The sequence below is a fragment of the Lepidochelys kempii genome, chromosome 20 (assembly GCF_965140265.1).
Source record: "Lepidochelys kempii isolate rLepKem1 chromosome 20, rLepKem1.hap2, whole genome shotgun sequence".
Lineage (NCBI taxonomy): Eukaryota > Metazoa > Chordata > Testudines > Cheloniidae > Lepidochelys > Lepidochelys kempii.
The window spans coordinates 23,654,847-23,678,669 of NC_133275.1; the positions used below are offsets into that span (position 1 = coordinate 23,654,847).

The 23,823-nt window shown below is 66.1% G+C and overlaps 1 protein-coding gene across 4 annotated transcripts; it reads left to right on the forward strand.

The window, feature by feature from the left end:
* Positions 1–10: 10 nt before the first annotated feature.
* ZSWIM4 (zinc finger SWIM-type containing 4) lies at positions 11–23,465 on the forward strand. Of its 4 annotated transcripts, none has more exons than XM_073318532.1 (14): positions 11–438; positions 5,862–6,063; positions 14,633–14,989; positions 15,459–15,607; positions 16,002–16,152; positions 17,110–17,289; positions 17,624–17,938; positions 18,250–18,387; positions 19,051–19,314; positions 19,450–19,585; positions 20,030–20,187; positions 21,070–21,233; positions 21,695–21,776; positions 22,180–23,465. In XM_073318532.1, the coding sequence occupies exons 1-14, from the start codon at positions 274–276 to the stop codon at positions 23,052–23,054; spliced, it is 3,336 nt and encodes a 1,111-aa protein (XP_073174633.1). In that variant the 5' UTR covers positions 11–273; the 3' UTR covers positions 23,055–23,465. The 4 variants fall into 4 exon arrangements, with proteins under 4 accessions (XP_073174633.1, XP_073174632.1, XP_073174631.1 ...); XM_073318531.1 differs by having other exon boundaries at positions 22,188–23,465; XM_073318530.1 differs by having other exon boundaries at positions 19,051–19,585.
* The last annotated feature ends 358 nt before the right edge of the window (positions 23,466–23,823 follow it).

A 23,823-nucleotide genomic window follows, 5' to 3' on the forward strand; every position in this document is an offset into this window, starting at 1 on the left:
TAGGGGGCGGGGAAGCCGGGGATCAAGCAGCCGTCGAGCTCATTGTTGTGGAGCGTCTTAAAGGGGCCGCATCGCGGGGCCGGCCCGGAGGCAGCGGCGGGGGATCTGCGCAGCGAGAGCGGCCCGGGCCCGAGGAGACCCCCCCCCCGGCCCCCCAGGGCGGGACCCGCCGAGCTCCGGACCCGGCGGGCGGGGCCCCGGCGAGCCGCCCGGGCGAGCCCGGGGATCGAGCCCGAGCGCTGGGCCGCGGGGAGCCCGAGCCCGCCCGAGCCCATGGAGCACCCGGCCGCCAAGCGGCGCTGCGGCCCCCCCGGGGGCGGGGGGCGGCCCGAGGGGCCCGGACTCGGGGCCGCCGCGGAGGGCGGCGGCGGCGGCCGGCCCGAGACGCTGCTGGATCTCAGCGCCAAGCGGGTGGCGGAGACGTGGGCCTTCGAGCAGGTGAGGGGGGCCGGCCCCGGCGGGGATCCCCGGCCTTCCTGGGGGGGAGCCCCGGGGGTGTCCCCCCCCCCCGTGTCGGCTCTCCTGGGGGGGAGCCCCGGGGGTGTCCCCCCCCCCCGTGTCGGCTCTCCTGGGGGGGAGCCCCGGGGGTGTGTCCCCCCCCCCCCCCGTGTCGGCTCTCCTGGGGGGGAGCCCCGGGGGAGTGTCCCCCCCCCCCGTGTCGGCTCTCCTGGGGGGGAGCCCCGGGGGAGTGTCCCCCCCCCCCGTGTCGGCTCTCCTGGGGGGGAGCCCCGGGGGTGTGTCCCCCCCCCCCGTGTCGGCTCTCCTGGGGGGGAGCCCCGGGGGTGTGTCCCCCCCCCCCCGTGTCGGCTCTCCTGGGGGGGAGCCCCGGGGGTGTGTCCCCCCCCCCCCCGTGTCGGCTCTCCTGGGGGGGAGCCCCGGGGGTGTGTCCCCCCCCCCCGTGTCGGCTCTCCTGGGGGGGAGCCCCGGGGGTGTGTCCCCCCCCCCCCGTGTCGGCTCTCCTGGGGGGGAGCCCCGGGGGTGTGTCCCCCCCCCCCCCGTGTCGGCTCTCCTGGGGGGGAGCCCCGGGGGTGTGTCCCCCCCCCCCCCGTGTCGGCTCTCCTGGGGGGGAGCCCCGGGGGTGTGTCCCCCCCCCCCCCGTGTCGGCTCTCCTGGGGGGGAGCCCCGGGGGTGTGTCCCCCCCCCCCCCGTGTCGGCTCTCCTGGGGGGGAGCCCCGGGGGTGTGTCCCCCCCCCCCCCGTGTCGGCTCTCCTGGGGGGGAGCCCCGGGGGTGTGTCCCCCCCCCCCCGTGTCGGCTCTCCTGGGGGGGAGCCCCGGGGGTGTGTCCCCCCCCCCCCCGTGTCGGCTCTCCTGGGGGGGAGCCCCGGGGGTGTGTCCCCCCCCCCCCGTGTCGGCTCTCCTGGGGGGGAGCCCCGGGGGTGTGTCCCCCCCCCCCCCGTGTCGGCTCTCCTGGGGGGGAGCCCCGGGGGTGTGTCCCCCCCCCCCCGTGTCGGCTCTCCTGGGGGGGAGCCCCGGGGGTGTGTCCCCCCCCCCCCGTGTCGGCTCTCCTGGGGGGGAGCCCCGGGGGTGTGTCCCCCCCCCCCCCGTGTCGGCTCTCCTGGGGGGGAGCCCCCGGGGGTGTGTCCCCCCCCCCCCGTGTCGGCTCTCCTGGGGGGGAGCCCCGGGGGTGTGTCCCCCCCCCCCCGTGTCGGCTCTCCTGGGGGGGAGCCCCGGGGGTGTGTCCCCCCCCCCCCCGTGTCGGCTCTCCTGGGGGGGAGCCCCGGGGGTGTGTCCCCCCCCCCCCGTGTCGGCTCTCCTGGGGGGGAGCCCCGGGGGTGTGTCCCCCCCCCCCCCGTGTCGGCTCTCCTGGGGGGGAGCCCCGGGGGTGTGTCCCCCCCCCCCCCGTGTCGGCTCTCCTGGGGGGGAGCCCCGGGGGTGTGTCCCCCCCCCCCCCGTGTCGGCTCTCCTGGGGGGGAGCCCCGGGGGTGTGTCCCCCCCCCCCCCGTGTCGGCTCTCCTGGGGGGGAGCCCCGGGGGTGTGTCCCCCCCCCCCCCGTGTCGGCTCTCCTGGGGGGGAGCCCCGGGGGTGTGTCCCCCCCCCCCCGTGTCGGCTCTCCTGGGGGGGAGCCCCGGGGGTGTGTCCCCCCCCCCCCCGTGTCGGCTCTCCTGGGGGGGAGCCCCGGGGGTGTGTCCCCCCCCCCCCCCGTGTCGGCTCTCCTGGGGGGGAGCCCCGGGGGTGTGTCCCCCCCCCCCCCCGTGTCGGCTCTCCTGGGGGGGAGCCCCGGGGGTGTGTCCCCCCCCCCCCCCGTGTCGGCTCTCCTGGGGGGGAGCCCCGGGGGTGTGTCCCCCCCCCCCCCCGTGTCGGCTCTCCTGGGGGGGAGCCCCGGGGGTGTGTCCCCCCCCCCCCGTGTCGGCTCTCCTGGGGGGGAGCCCCGGGGGTGTGTCCCCCCCCCCCCCCGTGTCGGCTCTCCTGGGGGGGAGCCCCGGGGGTGTGTCCCCCCCCCCCCCGTGTCGGCTCTCCTGGGGGGGAGCCCCGGGGGTGTGTCCCCCCCCCCCCCGTGTCGGCTCTCCTGGGGGGGAGCCCCGGGGGTGTCCATTTTTCTATCCCTTATCCCCCCATCACCCACCCACACTTCTGCCTTCAGCTCCCCCCCCCCCCCCGGGTTCTGAGGGCTGCCCCTATAACCCCACTGGGGCATTTCCCCCAATCTCTTCCCTTGGGGTGGCCCCACCTCATCCTCTTCCCCAGCCCCCGGTCCCTTTTGAGAACCCCCCCACCGCCCCTGTGGGATGCTCCTACAGCAGGTGTCGGCAACCCACCTTCTGACCTTCTCGCCCCCCACGGCCTCTGAGCCGGGATCAGGCCCTGCACCCCACCGGCTGAGCGGCCTCTTGCCGCCCACTCCTCCTTCCCTGCCCCGTGGCAGGTGCCTGCCTGCGGGCAGGGTGACACTGGCTGGGGTCAGAGGAAGTGGTTACTCATGCCCGGGCCAGACCAGCCCTCTGTAAATTGCTGGGTGGCTCTTTGACCTCCTTTTGGGGTGACTGGCAATCCCGGCTCAGCCCCCTCCTCTGGGTTCCCCAGCTTGGCTGCCCCAGCGGGGAGCACTGGTGGGGAGGGGGTGTTCAGTTATTGGGGAGGATGGAAGCTGAGCAAAGGGGAATTTCAGGGGTTGTCTGCGGGACTGGAGGCAATGAGCCAGGAGGCCCCTGCCCGCCCTAGATTCCTGCCTTCAAGCTGGGTACCAGGGAAATCTGTGCTGAGAGCCAGAGCTGAGAGCTGGCGGGCACCCTCCTCATTGCTTGGGACTTCAAAAACTAGTCTGGGCAAAACCCCTGAGACGTGACCCCCGGAGGGAGCCTTGACAAACAGCTGTGCAGCAGGGTGGGGAGCAGACTTGTCTCCCCATCTCCCTGCTTATCTGTACGTGGGCCTGACTCCCCCCACCCTCCAAACCAGTATTTAAACCCCCCTGTCCCCTGAGAATCCAGGCTGCTGGGACGATCCTCTCCCAGGGAAGGGATTTGGTTTCAAGTCAGGCTGGGAAACTTGTCAGACGGGAGTCTCCTGTCATGACACCCCTCCCCGAGAGGAATGAACCCTTCCCCGCCAGCCCCCACCACCAGGGCATGCTGAGCCTTTGTGCTCTGGAACAGGTGAGAGAGGTGGCTTTAGAAAGGGCAGCTTCCTTCCATCCAAGGATCAGCCCCAGAGACGCATTTGGCAGGGGGCTGATAGGACCAGTTAAAAATGCAGGCTGCTCAGCCCTCAGCTGTGTTCTTGGTTTTACTCTTCTGCGCGAGATGGGCTGAGCTGAGGGCTGGGTGTAAAGACCCACAAGGGTGTGAGATTTTGCCCTGCTGAGAATTGGTCCCTCTGACCCTTAGGTCATCCGTTCTTGACCTAGCTGTCATGTCGTGCCCTTCCCCATTGCTGGATGCGGGGCTGGGGGTGGCCCCTGGCTGGTTGCGGAGGTAGAGAGAGATCCTGGTGTCAGAGAATATCAGCACTGGGACATCCCTGGACAGGAGCAATCCTCTAGTGGCAGACGGTGCCCTAGTCATTTTTTTGACTCCAAGGGTCCAGCTGCAAATGAAGAGTCCACACCTGACTGCGAGATCCTAAATGCTCCTCTTGCCCCGTTCCTCCTAGCCCCGGACCATGGGGGCCCACCCAGCTTGGGGTCTGCATGCTGAGGGAGAGGAAGGTGGTTCGTGCACGAGCTGAGAGCTGGGGTCAATTCCTTGTTCTGCCACAGACGCCCATTGCCGGGAGCAAGTCCCATTGTTGCTCCATGCCTCAGTTTCCCCTCTGTCCCTTGGGGGTGATAGCTCTGCCCTGTCTCACAGGGGAGGTGTGAGGATAAATACAGTAAAGATTGCTAGGCCCTCATGTACAATAGACTCTCTTCTCCCTGCCCCTTCTCCAGGGTATATTTCACACCTCGCGTATCCGTGCTGGTGTCTAATGAATCTGTCGGGGCTCTTGTCTGTTGGCCAGGCAGCTCCCCAGTTCTGTAAAGTGGTTTATTTTTAAGTTGCAAGCACTTTCTTGTTTAAGTCTCTGCTTCTTAACACTGGCTGGCTCCTTGTTTGCAGGGCTGCTCAGCTGAATCCAGCCCCCCCGCCGCCCCCCCCCCCCCCGCCCAGTCACTGATCCTCCGCTTTGAGGGGGTTGACAGAGGAAAACATGCAAACCAGGGCGGCCTGTTTTTTTCTGTGGTGAAACTGACAGTGGCTTTTTTCTTTTTCTCTTTGCTCTGAGCCCCTGCGTCATGGAGACCTAAATCTGCCCTTTTAGAACATTGTCTGTCATTAGTTTCTGACCCCCTGACATTTCCTTGGTAGGGGGAGAATAGACCGTGGGTGTCCTTGAAAATAACACCCTATGGGGCTTTAGTGTAATGCAGTAGCCCTGCCTTCCAGTTAATGGACGGAGGGCTGGTTGCAAGGAGCCCTGATCCTGCACCCCTCTCTGGGGGGATCTCCCAGGAGCTTTGCCTGATGAAGGCAACAGGCCCACCATGAGAAATGAGCTCATCACGGGGGCAGGGTGTTGAGTCTAGGGGCTTGCGAACGTGCTGGACCCAGCCTCCCCCGTGTGACCTCAGGCAAGTTGCTGCCCCTCTCTGCGGTTCTGTTTTCCTCCTCTGTGAAGTGTGGGGGGGCAGGCATGATCCTTCCCTTGTGTCTCTGTTCCATGGTGTGGGGCAGGCCTTCGGCCTGGGGCTGTGCAGCGCCGGGTGCAGTGGGGCACTGGCGTCAGCCCGGCTATGAGAACAATGGTCAGGTTTGAAAATCTCACCGAGGGGAAACTGATGGTTCATTGCTGTTTTATTCCCTCGCCTGGTGTCTCTCTGGGGCCTGGGTTCTTGTCATGGTCCTTGCTCCCCACACGCCTTGGCTCCGTTCCCCTTTGAGTCTTCCAAGCCAGCAGAGCCCCAGTGGCTGTTTTAGCCAGCGGCCGCTGGGTTGGACTTGTCGTGATGGGGAGCATTACACAGGATCTATGAGTCTTCCCCTGCTCTAGCCACTAGATCCCGCTTCCCTCCTGCCATGCTTCGGGGAGAACGCTTCAGAGATCCCCCCACATGCCCCTCGCTCTGGAGGGGTCTGTGCTCGGGGGTGGGTGTGTGTGTCTAGAAACAGCGGCTGATCTGCCTCCCTGCTCCACCAAACCGGCTTCCGGGGGCGGGGGGCGTCTCTTCAGCCTTGGCTCCCAGGTGCAGGCTCATCCTAGCCAGCGGCCAGGGATGGCCCAGTGACTGGAGCATCCCTGCTACTCCGGTGGCACTTGGAAGATGTTGGCCCATAAGTTTCCACCGGCCTTTGGCCGCCCGGGTGAGGGAGGGCGAGAGTCGCTGGCTGAGCCCGGGTGGGTGACTGATGCCGTGCCCCTTCCGCCCCTGCCCCCGTGTCCTGCAGGTAGAGGAACGGTTCTCCCGCGTCCCGGAGCCTGTGCAGAAGCGCATCGTGTTCTGGTCCTTCCCACGCAGCGAGCGCGAGATCTGCATGTACTCGTCCCTCGGCTGCCACCCCCCTGACGGCGAGCGCGACTCCCGGGTGCCCTTCAACCGCGGCCTGCACCTGCTGCAATCTGGGGCTGTCGACCGGGTGCTGCAAGTGGGTGAGTGCCGCCCGCTGGGGGCTTGGGAGCAGGGCAGGGTGGGGGCCGGGGCAGAGGGCAGTTGGGGCTGGCGAAAGCTGCTGCATAGGTAGATCCTCACTGGGAGGGCATCTGCAGGGAGCCCCTACGCTCGCCCTGCCACTCGGTCCCTCTGCTGAGCCTGCCCCAGAGAGAGGGATTGGCACAGGATTGGGACCCAAGTTCCACTGCCGGCCCTGCCATGGACTTCTTGGGCAAGTCACTGCGTCTCTCTGGGCCTCAGTTTCCCCAGATCTAAAACAGGGTCTGATCCTTCCTCTGTCTTCTCTGTTTAGCTGTCGCTCTGTGTCCGTGCAGCCCCTGCTAGCCGGAGGGGGAGGATCTGTGTGGTGCCAGGCATGAGGGGGTCTGGATCATGGTTGGGGGCACACCTGTGCGGCATCTGGCATGACAGGGGGCCCCATGTGGCACCCAGAACCACAGGGACCCCCATGTCGGGGGTGTCTGTGCAGCACCCATCCCAGGCCCCTAATTGTGTGCCTGTGTGCAGCGCCTGGTCCGACAGAGACCCCAATCGGGCGGGGGCGGGGGGGGAACGGGGACTCCAGGGGCTGGTCGCTGCTGGGGCTTGTGACATGGACGATTGCTGCCCTAAGAACCAGGCGAAGTCTCAGCTGCTGAGATGGGACGGGCCCACACCCTGGGATCCAGTCCTTTAACCCGGCCAGTATTGCTGGCTCGGTCCCGGTCCCGGTCCCCAGGGGGCTCGGTCCCGTCCGGCTTGAAACATCCCAAGCCCTTTGCCGTCCCAACACTAGCATCTTCGGATCGGCACCGGCCAGGTCCCTGGGAGAAGCCCCATGTCCTGGCCTCATCTGCCCTGCTGTGGACCGGCCACTCCCTGTCTCTAGTGTGGCATCAGGTTGTCTTCCTGGGCCTGTGAACGGCAGGCTGCTTAGCCCAAAACACATGCTTTGCCTTTGTCTGAGTTCTCTCCCCATCCGACTCTGTCCCGCCCCCCAAGGGCTGTTCCAGGCCCTTCAGGAGAAACTGTAGGCAGCTGGGGGCGGGGGGGGGGTGCCTGTGTGTCTGCACTAGCAACTCCTCAACCAACTTCCAGGGCTTCCCGTCCCCTTCTCATTTCGGCAACAAAAGTCTGTTTGTCTTTTTCAAATGTGGTTCCATTTGGGGCTGGTGTGGTGTGAAATCTGGTTCTTCTCCCCCACCTTGGTGGAAAGTCTGATCCCCTTCACCCCAGTGGGGAAAATCACTCCAAATGTTTCCCCTTGCCCCGGGGGAAATTGTCTGGGAATAAACTCTCAGAACTGGGTGAGGGCACCCGCAGCATGGCTTTGCTTTGTGTGTATTGAGAATCAGACGCTCCTGTGGGATTTTTCTGGGGGTGGGTTTGAAATTTGCTCCTCATTGAATCTCAGAGGGTCTGAAAGTGCTCAACAGAGTCCCATTGTTGTAGAAGTGGATGCCCTCTGGGGCTCCTGCAGTGAGAGACCCCACGGACATAAGACTCTCTGTCTTGCGCTGACGTCTGCTAGCAGCTCCGGCTGCGTCTCTCTGGGGGATTGCGTGCCACGAGGCTGCAAGCTTTCACCCCCACGCTTGTTGTCCCCAGTAGTAACTCCAGGGAGCGAGGACACAGCAGCATCTCCAGCACCCAGCTTTGCAAATTCCGCTCCCAGGAAGGTGTTGGGTCTGGCACCTGCGTGGCTATTTCACGCCAGCAATCCTCTGTTGGGGAAAGGCCCAGGCAGACCTGGGAATTAAGGCCTTGTGAGCCTGTACGTGCAGCTGCGTGGAAGGAATCAGCTCCTAATACTGCTTTGTATTAGGGCCCAATTGTGTGTCCAGCATCCCTGAGCTACTAATGGAAAGGCCAATTTATTTGGTCAGTGTTGTACACGTGGGAATGCAGTGTGGAAGGTGCTGAATGGGGTGGCAGTGTGACCTCGTGGCTAGAGCACTGGACCAGGATGCAGGAGTTCTGGGTTCTGTTCCCAGCTCTGCCATTGGCCTGCTGCATAACAATGGGCAAGTCAGGTCCTGTCTCTGTGCCTCAGTTTCCCCATATGTAAAATGGGGCTAATAATTCCGACCTTGTTCGTGAAGTGCTTTGCGACATGCCACTGAGAGTTGCTAAGCTGGGGGTTTGTTGTTCACACGCTGTAGAAACACAGGCCAATGCAGCCACCTTGGCAGAGGACCCATTTCCAGTCCCCCGGTTGTGATTTTGAGTGTAGACCGGTCCTAGCCATGTCTCCGGGCTGTGCTTCTGCCCAGGGACACTTAGAGATGGGGCCTGCCTGTGTGCTATTACAGAGCTGTGTCCGGAAAGCCATATGGAGCCAGTTAGTTGCATGCAGCTGGACCTGCAGGGCCGCATGGCCTTGATTCCCAGCTCTTCTGACCTGCCCGTGCCTGCATTCAAGACAGGATTGCTGATGTGAAATAGCCAGGTGGGTGCCGGACCCAGCACCTTTCCCGCTAGCGGAATTGGCAGAGCTGGGGCCGGCTCCATCCTGCCTGTCTAAGACGCTGCTGTGTCCTCGTAATGCAGTTACTGCTGGGGCCAGTGGGGTGGCTTAAGCTCATGTGTTCTTGGTGTAAAAGATCAGGGCCAGAAAGCGTCACCCAGGTCTGTTAGCGGATGTCTGAGCTGAAAAGCGTTTGGCTGTGGGGACTCTGTCTTGCAGCACCAGATCAAGGGGACGTTGGTGAAATGAAAAGGCATTTTCTTCAAACTGCTCAAAGGAAAGGCTTTGTCTGACCATTGCGTTAGCCTGCGGAACCCATGTCCACTGGATGGCCTCGGGGCTGAGAATTTAGCAAGGGTCCGAGGGATTGGATGTTTTACGTGGTTAACAACGACAGCCGCAGTTAGTGCTAGCAGCCATCTAGGAAGGGATGGATGACTTCTTTCTTCAGAGCTGAAGCCAAGCTCTGACTGTTGTCTACACTACAGCCTAAGCCTGGGGTCTGACTCTCGGCATTGGGCCTAGCACACCTCAGTATGACTCTGGTCAGGCACCAGACCTGGGTCCTGGGACCCTGCTGCGGGGGGGTCTCAGCCCAAGTCCTGCTGTGACTCCGGTCCAAGCCCTGTCGTTTCGCAGTGTGGACGCAGGGCGAGGTGCAGATCCGAGGCAGAAGATCGGCGCAGAGTGGAGCGTCAGCATGGCTGTGACGCCCGGGTCCAGCCGTTGTAAACCCAGGCTTGCGCTGCAGTGTGGAATCGGCGTCCCTGAGCCTGGGTCCTCCAGCTTAGTGGGCGGTGGAGACACGCCCTTGGGGAGACCTCATGCAGGGGGTGGGGTATCCCTCGGGGGCTGCTGCGGGGTTGGTGCACTGTCCCTGGAAGCACAGGGAGGCGCGGAGCTGGGTCTCCGCTCCGGGCAGGCAGTCCCCGTGCCCCTCTCGTTCCAGCACCGAAGGGCTGAGCAGCAACGTTGACGAGTTTGAAATCAGCTGCCTCGAGATCCTGGCCCTTTGCCGCCTGAGCAGGCTGGCGACACCCCGGGGAGCGCAGGGTCCCAGGCCAGACATCCTGGTGCCTGCCCTCCTGCGTGGCTCCTCGTGCCGCTCGGTTAGAAACCCGCCCGCGCTCGGGCCAGAAAGGGCCAGGGCTGGCACAGCTGCCAGGCCCCTCGGGCGCTTGTCCCCGGGGCGATAAACGCAGGCCTGGTTTGGGGTGGCGCCGGGTGCTCGTGGAAGTGCGAAGGTGGCTATGGAGCAAAGGGGTGAGCGGCTCCCCCCGGGGCTGGGAGGGGAAAGGTGGCCGATTTCCGAGGGGGGCTGTGGGCAGGAGCGCCGGGTTGTGTGTGCAGGGGTGGGGATGGAGGATAGCCTCAGTCGGCTGCTTGTTCCCAGCCCCTCTGCCCCAGAGCTCCCGGATTTCTGGGCGTGCTGTCCCGGGGTGGGGGGGAGCAGCCCCCGGGTGCTCACCTCGTGTGAGTGGAGTGGGCGGGACCCACGGGGTGAAAACCAGGACTCGGCTTGTCCCACTCCCCTGCTCCAAGCCGGAGGCAGGGCAGCTTCGAGTGCGACTGGAGCCGAGATGCGACTCCCACTGCTGATTTGATGCAGTGTCTGGAGTAGAACCAGAGGCAGCTTGGCCCAGGCACCAAGCTGGGAGGCAGGACGCCGGGGTTCTTTTCCTGGCTCTGCCATATGAGCTTGGGCACATCCCTGCCCCGTGCCTCAGTTTCCCTAATAGTGCTTGCTGAAATCAGCCTGGTTGTAGCTCAGTTTGGCTGGCCCCTACGGCCAGGGCTGTGTATTTATAACCCCCTTTGTGCTCTCCTCCTCCCCGAGATCTCTGAGCAAGGGCCGTGGCTTTTACAGGGTTTGTAACACAAATCCAGTGTCCCGGGTCACAGGCTCTGGGGGAGTGAGACATTTAATGGAGTTTCCGTATTCAGGCTGGAAGCTTGTCGGGTCTGTTTGTGTATTTCGCCTCTAAGGACCCCACAATCTAAATCTCACCTGCCCCTGAGATGCAGCCACTTCTGGGGCGGCACGCAGCAGCGCTGCTCAACAGGTCAGGATGGAGGGGGAGGAGGGTCATACTCAAACAGCACTAGAGTGGACACCACAGTGCAGCTGCCTGTCCGAATCCGTCCCAAATGGAGCTGGGGTTCACGCTGCCCTCGTCGAGGAAGGAACTTTATTAACGGGTGCTTGCTGGTGGAGCTGAGGACCAGTGAGGGATTGTTGAACAGCTCTAGAAAGTTTAGCATTTATTTATATAATGGCAATGGTTAGAGGACCTTGGCCAAGCTGCAGCTGCCTCTGGGGTGGAATGCAGGGGCTGTTTGTACAGGGAGTCCTCACCCAGCACTGAAATGCAGCCACCGCTGGGGCAGGGTGCAGCAGCTGCAGGGCTGTTTGTACAGGGAGTCCTCACCCAGCACTGAAATGCAGCCATCACTTGGGGGGGGGGGGCAGCAGCTGTGTACAAGCCACACCCCTGTTTAAGACAGGAAGTGAAGAATCCTGCATTCCAGTGAAGGTTATAAGCTTGTTCCCCACTGTGGATTTTGGTTCTCTGTCCCAGTGCTAGGGATCCCTTGGGTTCTGGGTGCTGCAACTCTCCCCCCGCCCCAACGCCTTAGAGCTCTCTTAGTGAGAGACGGTCCCTGCCCCACAGAGCTCACGCTCTGGGTAGAGGATTATTATCCCCATATTGTAGATTGTGGGGTGGGGCGGAAACTGAGGCACAGATTGCCAGTGACTTGCTGGACAACACCCAGAGTCTGGCAGAGCTGGGAACTGAGTATGGATCTCCCCGAACCCATGCCCGTCCTTCCAAGCCGGCCACGCGGGACCCCAGCCCAGGTCTCTGGGTGGTGTCTCCCTTTCTCCGTGGGAAGTCGGGAGGCGGGGTGAAGTGCCTGGATTTCTCTCTGGCCTTGGGGGTGACGGGGCCCCTCTGGGTCGTGGGGACTCCAGCTGGGCTGAAGCACTGTGCCCAGGCGGTAACTGTCTGTTTTACTGCCTGCAGTCTCAGTCGGGGGGGGGGGGGGGTGGCCTGGGGCCTGTTGTGTCTCTGACCCCGTCCGGGCAGGCCCCAGCTGCAGCGCGGCCCCATTCCCGGCACCCACAGTCTCTTCCTCTTTCTATTTCTAGCCCCTCCCGCGTGTGCCGCTGGCTCCGGTCCAGCCTGCGGCGTGCAGTGACGTGAGCCGGCAGCCACGGGTTCCACCCCGAGCTGTGCCACCGTGAGTCACCGCCTGGCCCCGGGCCAGTCTCGGTCAGACGTCAGCACCTGCCACCCATGCTGGGCTGTGATGCAGCCGGGGGCGGGGCGCTGCTGGCGGACTGGTTCCATCAGGGTGTCTGTGTCCCCACCTCCCCAATACCCGTCTCACCCGTGTGATTCACCCCCGGTGCTGGGTGTGTGCCAGGCAGGCTGACCTCCCCTGCCCCTTCCTCCGGGCAAGCCGGCTCTCATCAGCCCAGCCTCCCGGGGATTCACCCGCAAACGCCTGCTCCTTCCGGCCGGGGGGAGGGGCTGCAGGTGACCCGGGGGCGGGGGGGAAGAGGGCTTTTAATGCCTTGAAACTCCGAAAGGGCTCCTGCCAAAAGTGGAAACCAGTACGATGGAGGAGCACAAAAGAACAGCCCAGGCCGGTGGGGACAAACGGAGAATGGCTAAGGCACAAAACGAGTTGCCCCTGGCGGGGGACACAAGCCGCAATACCAAGCAATTCCTTAAATGTGACAGGAGCAAGAGAAAGGGGAAGGGAAGAGCCGGGCCACTACTCAGCGGGGCCGCAGAGCTCATAACTGACGACCTCACGAGGGCTGAGGTGTTTAATGCCTGATTTGCTTCAGTCGTCACCTCAGCGGTTAATGGCGACCGGGTCCTCGGCAGTGGTGATACTAACAGGAAGGGGGAAGAACCGGTGCTAGGAGACGGAGATGAGTTAGCTGCATGCATGGCGGCAGGCCCGGCGAACTCGCCCTAGGTACTGATGGAGCTGGCCACAGCAAGCTCAGACCCGTCCGCAATCCTCTTGGAGAACTCCTGGGGGACGGGGGAGGGCCCAGAGGACCAGAGCTGGGCAACCGTGTTCTTAAGAAGGGGAAGGAAGAGGCCTGGGAGCTATAGACCAGTCAGCCTGACCCTGGTACTGGACAGACCGTACCAAGCCAACCCAATGTCCTCGTTTGACCGCGTTCCTGGCCTGGGGGGCGTGGGCAGTAGACGTGATGTAGCTTGATTTTAGGCAGGCTTTTGATGCAGTCCCACATGGCGCTCTCATGAGCGGACTAGGGGTGCGTGGTCTAGATGGAATTACGATAAGGTGGGTGCTTGAATGACTGTACTCTGAATAGTTACCCGGGTTTGCCCTCCAACGCGGAGGACAGATCCGGTGGGGTCCTGCAGGGATGAGCCCTGGGTCTGGCACCGTTCGTTAATGACTCGGATGATGGAGGGGATGCAGATGGCTCCGAGCTGCAAGGGGCTGGCCCCGCTTTGGAGGCAGGATTAGAATTCAGGACAACCGCGACAGATCAGAGAATTGGTCTGAAATCTGCAAGAGAAGCGCAAACTCCCGCACTGAGGAAGGGAAACGCAAAGGCCCAGCTACAGGCTGGGGACCGGGCCATCACTAGGGGTGTGCGGGGCCTGGGTCATAGGCGCACTGTTTCTAATCTGCCAGGGGTTGCTCCCTGCCCCTCCCCCAGGCTCTGCCTGGGCCCCGCCCCCAATCAACCTCTTCCCCCCAAGGCCCTGCCCCTGCCCCGGCTCTTCCCCCAAGTGCTCTGAGCCCTCACTCCTGTCCCCTCCCTGCGGCAGGAAACAGCTGATCTGTGGGAGGCGCTGGGCAGGGCCTGCTGGTGGGGGAGGATCTGGTAGGGGGGCTCCTCTTCGCGCCCCCCCCCGCCCATCTGCCGCTCGCCTCACCTTCCCACCCGCCTCCTGACGGTTTTATAGAAGCCCAGGGCCCCCCAGAGCATGGGGCCCAGGGCAGTCGTCCCACTTCGCCGAACTCAAGGGATGGCTCTGAAGGGGGAATAAGTGGCTTGGCCGCAATGCTGCCGAAAGGGGCCTGTGGTGACCATGGGTCACAAATTAAACATGGGCTGACAATGGGATGTGGTCGCACAGAAGTGAGGTGCAGAGGCAGGCGGGGGGTGTCAGGCCTGGGAGGTCGGTGCTGGGCTCCGCTCGGTGCTGGGGAGGCCTCGGCCGGCTCCGGGGGCCGCAGTGGAGGGAAGACGCGGGGAAGTCGGGGAGAGTCCGGAGGCGAGTGTTGGTCTGCGAGGATAGGGGATAACGTCGGGCACGGGGGAATTGCCGGTGTGGATTTGTCATGTGCCCTGGCGCTCCTGGCCTCCTGCAGGCTGGAAACTTGGTCAGCCAGAGGACAGGGATGGATTGTTCTTCGTGGCTGCTGGAGGCAGGACAAGAAGCCCTGGGCTTCCTCTGCAGCAGGGCAGATTTCGGCTGGATATTAGGGGAACCGTCTAACTCTCGGGGCAGAGCAGCTCCGGTCTGGGTGTCCGCGGTGGGCTGTAGGATCCCGGACACTGGAGTGTTTAAGAGGTGGTCGAGGTTTTCTTGGCCCTGCCTCGGCGCAGGGGGCTGGAGGTGGTGACCTCGCGAGGCACCTTCCCGACTGACCTGGTGATTCTGTGACCGAGAAGCTGAGGGGGAAGCCTGGGGCCAACTCCCTGGCAGCGGGATCTGGACTCTGACAGCACCTGAAGGCCCCAGTCTCCACTGAGGTCTCTGTTGGGCCAAGCGCTGCACAGATTCCCCACGCCTGCTCCACCGCCCAGGATCAGGGCCCCCTGTTGGGCCAGGTCCTGCGCAGGCTCTGACCGAGATCAGGGGCCCCATTGCGCCGGGTGCTGCCCAGACCCACGGGGAGAGATGGTCCCTCCCCCAGAGAGCTCCCAGGCTCCATAGGCAATGGGCAGGAGGGGTCTAGTGGTTAGAGCAGGGGGCTGGGAGCCAGGACTCCTGGGCTCTACCCCAGCTCTCAGAGGGGAGCGGGGACTAGTGGCTGGGGCGGGGGGGCCGCCTCCCCCTCCCCGCAGCAACCCTGTCCCCTCCCATCCCCAGGCTTCCACCTGAGTGGGAATGTCACGGAGCCGGCCGGCCCCAGCGAGCCGGAGCGGAGCTTCCACGTCTCCATCAGCTTTGACCGGTGCAAGATCACGTCGGTGAGCTGCGCCTGCGGCAGCCGGGACATCTTCTACTGCGCCCACGTGGTGGCGCTTTCTCTCTGCCGCATCCGCAACGCCCGGCAGGTGGAACTGCGTCTGCCCATCTCCGAGACCCTCTCCCAGATGAACCGCGACCAGCTGCAGAAGTTCGTGCAGTACCTGATCAGCGCCCACCACACCGAGGTGCTGCCCACCGCCCAGCGGCTGGCCGACGAGATCCTCCTGCTGGGCTCCGAGATCAACCGCGTGCATGGTACGGGGGGCGCCGCCCATTGGCTACGGAGTGGGGGGACCCGTGGGGGGGGGGGGTCGCTCTCGGCCCTGGGATCCGCCGCCCATTGGCTACGGAGTGGGGGGACCCATGGGGGGGGGTCGCTATCGGCCCTGGGATCCGCCGCCCATTGGCTATGGAGTGGGGGGACCCGTGGGGGGGGGTGTGTCGCTCTTGGCCCTGGGATCCGCCGCCCATTGGCTACGGAGTGGGGGGACCTGTGGGGGGGTCGCTCTCGGCCCTGGGATCCGCCACCCATTGGCTACGGAGTGGGGGGACCCGTGGGTGGCTGTGGAATCTGGGATCTGCCTCCTGATTGGGAGCAGAGCAGGGGCCTCTGTCACTCCCTCCCCCACCCCGTTGCCCAAGAAGGGAGGTGGAGTCCCGGGGGCGGGGGTGGGGTTCTGCCCTGCTGACTCTGTCTCCCCCCCCCCGACCCCCCCCCCCCCAGGCGCCCCAGACCCCACGGCTGGCGCCGGCATCGAGGACGCCAATTGCTGGCACCTGGACGAGGAGCAGATCCAGGAGCAGGTCAGGCAGCTCCTGTCCAACGGCGGCTACTACGGGGCCAGCAAGCAGCTGCAGTCCATGTTCAACAAGGTAACTCCTGCCCCCGCCAAGGGCTCCCCAGCCTCAGCAGGGCCACAACCGCCCTGCCCCCTGACCCCTGGCCTGTGTCCCCTCCCTCCCTCCTCCACGTTGGGGTCCTGTCCCCCCCCATGGCGTCCCCCAGAACAGGGGTCCCTGCTGATCACTCCTGCCCCCGTGCCCTGTCCCACCTCAGCCCCTTGCTGGAGCTGGCTCAGACCCCTCTTCCTGGGGGGCGGGAGGGGGGGCGTGTTGCTGCCTGCCCCCTTTTGCCCTGCAGTGCGGGGGTCTCTGCTGGAGCTGGGGGGAGCAACCCTGGGCTGGAGGCCTCCTGGGCTCCCCCCACCATCTGCCTTGGGCTGCAGCGGTCGCCAGCCCCCCCTGAGTCGTACCCCCCCCTCCCCAGGTGCGCGAGATGCTGCGGATGCGGGACTCCAACGGCGCCCGCATGCTGATCCTGATGACGGAGCAGTTCCTGGAGGACCCGCGCCTGGCCCTGTGGAGGCAGCAGGGAGCCGGCATGACGGACAAGTGCCGGCAGCTGTGGGACGAGCTGGGTAATGGAGGGAGCCTCTTAGACTAGCACCTCCCAGACTAATCTGCCGGTGCCCCTCGCTCCCGACCCGCAGCCCACGTGCTGTCCCAGCCCTGGGCCCCCCACCTCTGCCGGTGCCCCTCGCTCCCGACCCGCAGCCCACGTGCTGTCCCAGGCCTGGGCCCCCCACCTCTGCCGGTGCCCCTCGCTCCCGACCCGCAGCCCCCGCTGTCCCAGCCCTGGGCCCCCCACCTCTGCCGGTGCTCCTCGCTCCCGACCCGCAGCCCCCCGGTGTCCCAGCCCTGGGCCCCCCACCTCTGCCGGTGCTCCTCGCTCCCGACCCGCAGCCCCCCGCTGTCCCAGCCCTGGGCCCCCCACCTCTGCCGGTGCCCCTCGCTCCCGACCCGCAGCCCCCCGCTGTCCCAGCCCTGGGCCCCCCACCTCTGCCGGTGCCCCTCGCTCCCGACCCGCAGCCCCCCGCTGTCCCAGCCCTGGGCCCCCCACCTCTGCCGGTGCTCCTCGCTCCCGACCCGCAGCCCCCGCTGTCCCAGCCCTGGGCCCCCCACCTCTGCCGGTGCTCCTCGCTCCCGACCCGCAGCCCCCCGCTGTCCCAGCCCTGGGCCCCCCACCTCTGCCGGTGCCCCTCGCTCCCGACCCGCAGCCCCCCGCTGTCCCAGCCCTGGGCCCCCCACCTCTGCCGGTGCCCCTCGCTCCCGACCCGCAGCCCCCTGCTGTCCCAGCCCTGGGCCCCCCACCTCTGCCGGTGCCCCTCGCTCCCGACCCGCAGCCCCCTGCTGTCCCAGCCCTGGGCCCCCCACCTCTGCCGGTGCCCCTCGCTCCCGACCCGCAGCCCCCCTGCTGTCCCAGGCCTGGGCCCCCCACCTCTGCCGGTGCCCCTCGCTCCCGACCCGCAGCCCCTGCAGCCTGGGTGAACTTTTGGTTTGCTGGCGCCTGCATCACCCTGTTCTCCCTGCTGCAGGGGCCCTGTGGGTATGTGTGGTCCTGAACCCCCATTGCAAGCCGGAGGAGCGTGCCCTGTGGCTGGCACTGCTGAAGAAGTGGAACAAGCTGGATGTCTGCCCCTTGGAGGAGGGCAACTATTCCTTCGATGTGCCTGGAGCCACCATGGCCCTGCAGCCCCCCTCGGTCCCCAGTGCAGGTATGGGGGGGGACAGAATGGGGGCCCCAGGGAGGGGACAGGAGTGGGAACTCGGAGCAGAGACAGGGGATAGGCTGGAGGGACCCTTGGGCAGGGATGGATGGAGCTGGGAGCAGTTCCCCATTCCCTGGACCCCAAGGCAGCGTGGGGAGTGTTTGCTCCCCATGGCTCAGATCTTGGCGCTCCCTACAGGGGAAAGGCCCTGAGCCCCATTCCCCCCGCCTCGCCAGCCAGCCAGGCCCCTGCCCCAGGGCTGGATGGGAGCTGGTGCCCCCCAGAGGGGCCAGGCCCTGGGTCTTGCTGCCCTGCCCTGAGTCTGGCTTTTCCCCGGCAGCGGCCGCCCGCCAGACCGTCTTCGGCCGCGCCATCAAGGCCGGGGAGCTGCGCTGGGGCGACTGCCACCTGCAGAAGATCCTCAGCAGCGAGGGCTACGGCCTGGGCATGAAGACGGGAGGCGACAAGCTCTGCTTCGACCCCCAGGGCCGCCCGCTCTGGCTGGGCGACCCCTTCCCCACAGCCTGCGCCCGCGTGGACGCCCTGCGCTCCCACGGCTACCCCCGAGAGGCCCTGCGCCTGGCCACCGCCCTCGGCACCACCATGCGCCTCCAACGGCGCCAGCAGCTGGAGAGCTACGAGCAGCAGAAGAAAGGTGGGGGGGGTCCTGGGGGGCAGGATGCCTGGGTTCTATTCCCAGCCCTGGGGGTGGGGGCGGCGGGGGAGGGGACGGTCTAGTGGGTGGAGCCAGCTGGAAGCCAGGACGCCTGGGTTGCTGGCTCTGCTCACGGAAGTGGGAGGTGGACCTGCCAGCGCCAGCCGGGGGGCTCCCTGACTCAGGTGTGGAGGAGCAGGGGGCTCTGGGCCGGGAGGGGCCCCCCTGCAGCGAGCGTGGCCAGTCTCAGCTGGCGGGGTGGGGGGGCGGGGAGAGCCAGTGTCTCACGGGCCCTCCCGACCCCCCCGCAGAGATATTGCAGAAGGGCAGCACGTCCATCACCAACCTGGAGGGCTGGGTGGGCCACCCCCTGGACCCCATCGGCTGCCTGTGTCGGACCCTCCTGGAGCCCTGCCGCACGGACCACGAGGGGCTGTCGCTCTGTCCAGGTACGGGGGGGGGGGGTACCACGCTCTGTGGCCGGGGGGTGGGTCGCAAGCAGAGATCCCGTCGACCCCCCCTCCCCCTTCGGCAATGGGGACCGGTGGGGAGGGGGCAGTGCTGGAACAGACTGGGGGGGGGGTCGGCATCGGTGTCTGTACTTCCGGCTCAGTCCAGGGCTCCCCCATCTCCTCCCGCACGGGGGAGGGGGGGGCACGCCGGCCGTGGCTGACGCCCCCCCCCCCGGTCTCCTCCCGCACGGGGGAGGGGGGGGCACGCCGGCCGTGGCTGACGCCCCACCCCCCGGTCTCCTCCCTCACGGGGGAGGGGGGGGCACGCCGGCCGTGGCTGACGCCCCACCCCCCGGTCTCCTCCCGCACGGGGGAGGGGGGGGCACGCCGGCCGTGGCTGACGCCCCACCCCCCGGTCTCCTCCCGCACGGGGGAGGGGGGGGCACGCCGGCCGTGGCTGACGCCCCACCCCCCGGTCTCCTCCCGCACGGGGGAGGGGGGGGCACGCCGGCCGTGGCTGACGCCCCACCCCCCGGTCTCCTCCCGCACGGGGGAGGGGGGGGCACGCCGGCCGTGGCTGACGCCCCACCCCCCGGTCTCCTCCCGCACGGGGGAGGGGGGGGCACGCCGGCCGTGGCTGACGCCCCCCCCCCTTGGCAGACGTGGCGGCGGAGGGGAAGAAGAAGGTGCTGTACCAGCATGTGCCCATCCCCTGCAGCCCCGGCTCGGGCACGTCGTACCTGACGCTGGCACTGGAGGTGGCGGTGGCGGGGCTGGGGCAGCAGCGGGCCCTGCCCGAGGGGCTCCACGCCCAGGACAAGGTGGTGCGGAGCGAGGAGCAGCTCGTCGCCCTGCTGGACGAGATGGAGCTGGACGAGAGGCTGGTGCAGGTTCTGCGCAAGCAGGCCGCGCTGCTCCTGGCAGGTACCGGGCTGCGTCCCGCCGGGCGGGCTTCCCTCCCTGCTCCGGGGGGCCCAGCTGGGCTCTGGGGTTCCGGTGGGGCGGGGGGAGGGCGCCCGGCCCGGCCAGCCCCTCACCCTGGCGTCTGTTCCCTGCCAGGCGGCCCGTTCAGCGGCTTCGGGGAGGTGGTGTTCCGGGAGAGCGTGCCCATGCACACCTTCGCTCGCTACCTCTTCGCCGCCCTGCTGCCCCACGACGCCGACCTGGCCTATCGCCTGGCCCTGAGAGCCATGAGGTATGTGCCCACCCACCGGCCCCGGCTACCTCACCCCCCCACCCTGCCGCGCAGCCTGGGTACCCCTAGCCGCTTCCTCCCCCCCCCATGTCACCCGGCTGTGCCGGGGGGGCACCGGGATACCTGGTGAGGCTGCATGGGGAGGGGCCGATCCACACCCATACCCCCCCCCCCCCGCCAACTGCCATGGAACGAGCTGCTCCCATGGGGGATGTGGGGGGGCGATATCCAGTGCATCTCCCCTCCTGTCGCCTTTGGGACCAGGGAGGGGCTGGGACTCCTGGGTTCTCTCCCTGGCTCTGGGAGGGGGGTGGGGTCTAGTGGTTAGAGCTGGGGGGCGCGGCTGGGAGCCAGGACTCCTGGTTCTTTTGCTGGCTGTCCTGCTGAGCCCGGGGTTGGGGATGCTGGGACCTCCCCTGACCAGCCCCCTTTTCCCATCCGCAGGCTCCCCGTGCTGGAGACGGTGATGCCGGCCGGGGACATCCTGCACCAGAACCCGCTGGACTCCATGATGGCCAATCGCTTCCCCCGCTGGTTCATCCTGGGCCACCTGGAGACGCGCCAGTGCGAGCTGGCATCGGCCATGCTCACCGCAGCCAAAGGTGAAGCCAGACACTGAAGCACGGGCCTGGGAGCTAGGACTCCTGGGTTCCGTCCCCAGCTCTGGGAGGGGAGTGGGGCCCTGTGGTTAGAGGGGGGCTGGGAGCCAGGACCCCTGGCTTCTGTCCAAGCGCTGGGAAGGGAGTGGGCTCTAATCGTTACAGTGCAGAGGGGTAGAGTTGGGCACTACCTAGGGAGGTGGTGGAATCTCCTTCCTTAGAGGGTTTTAAGGTCAGGCTTGACAAAGCCCTGGCTGGGATGATTTAACTGGGAATTGGTCCTGCTTTGAGCAGGGGGTTGGACTAGACGACCTTCTGGGGTCCCTTCCAACCCTGATATTCTATGATACTAGGTCTCCTGGGATCTACTCCCTCCTCTGCCACTGACTGAGTGCCCAAGTCAAGTCCCTCACACGGCCCCATGCTGATCCCATGGGAGGACAAGGGGACCACAGAGCCCTAAGCTTCTGTGATAAGACACTTGTTCCTCTGGGCCAGGCAGGGCCCCCGGATCCCCTTCACATGGGAAAGGATGCAAGACCTCAGCCTGGGGCCGGATCAGAGCCTGTGCCCCCTAGAGGGGACAGGCCCCGTGTCCCATTCCCCACCCCCCTGAGCCAGCCAGTCCCCACCCTGGGGCCAGATCAGAGCCGGCGCCCCCTAGAGGGGGAAGTCTTTGTAGCCCCTTCCTGAGGCTCAGAAGCTGGGCCCCTGTGATCGCTGGGAGCTGTGGGCATCAGCCCCACTGGGAGCCAGGCCCAAGGGCGCTCGAGTCGTTCTCCGCCCCCCCCCCCCCAGTTCCTAGCCCTACAGCTTGTAGATCTTTTCCCCCTGGGTGTCCCAGCCACCCCTGGGGCTAATCCCTGCCCCCCATCCCTGGTCTAGGAGACCCCAAGTGGCTACACACGGTCCTGGGGTCCATCCAGCAGAACATCCACTCCCCCGCCCTCCTGTTCAAACTGGCCCAGGATGCCTGTAAGACTGCAACACCGGCCAGCGCCCCGCCGGACTCCACGCTGCTCAACATCTCCCTGGAGCTTGGCCTGCAGGTATGTGGGGCGGAGGGGGGTTGGGGGGACGGCTGCTTCCTGACTGGAGGAGTGCGAAGATCTTGACAGACCCTGTTGCTATGGTCGCTTGCCCAGCACTGACATGCAGCCACCTCTGGGGTGGGGCGCAGCAGCTGCTTAACAGCACACAGTGGGAAGGGGGTGGCATCTAGTGGTTAGAGTAGGGGTGGGCTAGGAGTCAGGACACCTGGGTTCTACTCCCAGCTCTACCACAGTTTTACTGTGAGACCTTGGGCCAGTCCCTTCCCCTGTTGTGCCTCAGTTTCCCATTGTGCCATGACCCCACCCCATGTGCCCTCAGCCCCTCTGGTGAAAGGCTCTGTAAGAGCTATAATCCGAGTGCACGGCAACTGTAGATGGGTTCCCCGCCGTGGAGGCTCTGTCTTGTTGGGGCCGTGCCCCGGCCACTCTCACGAGCTGTGTCGTCCCCCACCCCACAGGTGATGCGGATGACTCTGAACACCATGACCTGGCGCCGGAGAGAGATGGTGCGCTGGCTGGTGAGCTGTGCCACCGAGATCGGTGAGTGGGCGAGCCGGGGGGGGGGGGCATGGATACCCCACGAATGGCCCTCTGCCCAGCTGACCCCCACCCCTCTGACATGGCACCTGATGTTCCCGGCAACCCAGCATGGATGGAAGCCAGAACTCCTGGGTTCTCATCCCAGCCCTGGCAGCGGAGTGGGGTCTAGGGGTGAGACCAGGTGAGGGGTAGGGTCCCTGGACTCCTGGGTTCTCATCCCAGCTGGAGTTGGGCAAGTTGCAGTCTCTTTTGATGGGGATGATCCCTGCCCGCTGCAGCGTTCGCAGGCTGGGTGGGGGAATTGAGGCCTGTGACCTGAGCTGACCCCTCCCCTGGGGTCTCGCAGGCTGGGCGGGCGGGTGGAGACCCGTGAGCTGCACTGAGCCCGCCCCTGCCCCCCCAGGTGTGCAGGCTCTGATGAACATCATGCAGAATTGGTACAGCCTCTTCACCCCCATCGAAGCCACCACCATCGTGGCCGTGACAGGCACCACCCCGGCCACCCTGCTGCGCCTCAACCTGGCCTTCGGGCAGCGGGACGAGCTGTGGGCCCGGGCCCGGGCCGTGGCCCTGCAGTGTGCCATGAAGGACCCTCAGAACTGCTCGCTGCCTGCCCTGACCCTGTGCGAGAAGGACCACGCTGCCTTCGAGGCCGCCTACCAGATCGTGCTGGACTCGGCTGCCACGGCCGGCATGGGCCACTCCCACCTCTTCACCGTGGCCCGGTACATGGAGCACCGGGGGCTCCCCCTCCGTGCCTACAAACTGGCCACCCTGGCCTTCTCCCACCTCAGCATTGCCTTCAACCAGGACACGCACCCGGCCGTCAACGACGTGCTCTGGGCCTGCTCGCTCAGCCACTCGCTGGGCAAGAGCCAGCTCTCGGCCATCGTGCCCCTCATCATCCAGAGCGTGCAGTGCGCCCCCATGCTCTCCGACATCCTGCGTCGCTGGAGCCTGCCCCCGCCCGGCCTGGCCGCCCTCTCGGGCCGCCGCCACGCCGCCAAGCCCCCCGCCACCCCCGGCCTGGACAAAGCCCCCCTGTGCCAGCTGCTGGAGGCGGCCATTGCCGCCTACGTCAGCACCACCCACTCCCGCCTCACCCACATCAGCCCCCGCCACTACAGCGAGTTCATCGAGTTCCTGTGCAAGGCCCGCGAGACCTTCCTGCTTGCCCCCGACGGGCACCTGCAGTTCGGCCAGTTCCTCGACAACCTCAAACAGACCTACAAGGGCAAGAAGAAACTCATGCTCCTGGTGCGGGAGCGATTTGGCTAGGGGGCGGGGCCACAGGCTGATCCCTCCCCCTTGGGGGGGGCACAGGCTGATCCTCCCCCTGCCTTGGGAAAGGAGTGGCTCAGGTGGGGGGGTCTATGGATTCAGCTGGAGAACCCCCACATTGCTGCCCCCTGAGGGTGACAGTTGGTTTGACATATCATTCAGTTCAGGGGAGCCCTTGGCCAGGGGCCCCATCTGAACGGGGGTCCCTAGGCCAGGACCTGGTCAATGGGGGGACTCTATACCCGTTTGAAGGACCCCGTTTCTCTCCAGTGTTCAATTTATATTGGGGGGGGCGGACTCATGGTGGGGTTGTAGGAGTCGCAGATTTCAGTATTACCGCTGGACGGCTGTGGCTACCAGCCGTCTGTCTTGAAGGATCATCTGTGAGAGCCGAGCGGGGGGTTGGAGCTGGGCAGAAGCGGCTGGGGGTGGGGGCCGGCCTGGGTGTGATGCACAGAATGGGGGGTGGCTGGGGCCCTGGAGCTGGGCTCGGCGGCTGCTGCGAGACGAGTGCGATTTCAGCCAGCACCTGGGCGGCACTGCTGGTTTCCTGCCACTTTTGAGCCAGGTGGGGGATCCGTAATCCTTGGAAATCAGCCCTGTCTCCACCCCAGCTCTCCCTCCATCCGCACCATTTTTGTCCGGAATTTGAAGCTGTGACAGCAGAAGACCACACCTGCCCTGCCCCTCCCCCCAGCAGCGAAGTGGGGGGAAGCAGGGCAGGGGCCACGCCAATAGCGGATTTGTTTCCCCTGCTGGCGTCTTG

Bases quoted from the DNA above. Each gene is read 5' to 3' on its own strand.
- ZSWIM4 (XM_073318529.1), top strand. From the start codon at position 274: ATGGAGCACCCGGCCGCCAAGCGGCGCTGCGGCCCCCCCGGGGGCGGG. The intron at 6,064-14,632 runs GTGAGTGCCGCC...TCCCATCCCCAG, and splicing joins CGACCGGGTGCTGCAAGTGG to GCTTCCACCTGAGTGGGAAT. The intron at 19,586-20,029 runs GTATGTGCCCAC...TCCCATCCGCAG, and splicing joins CTGGCCCTGAGAGCCATGAG to GCTCCCCGTGCTGGAGACGG.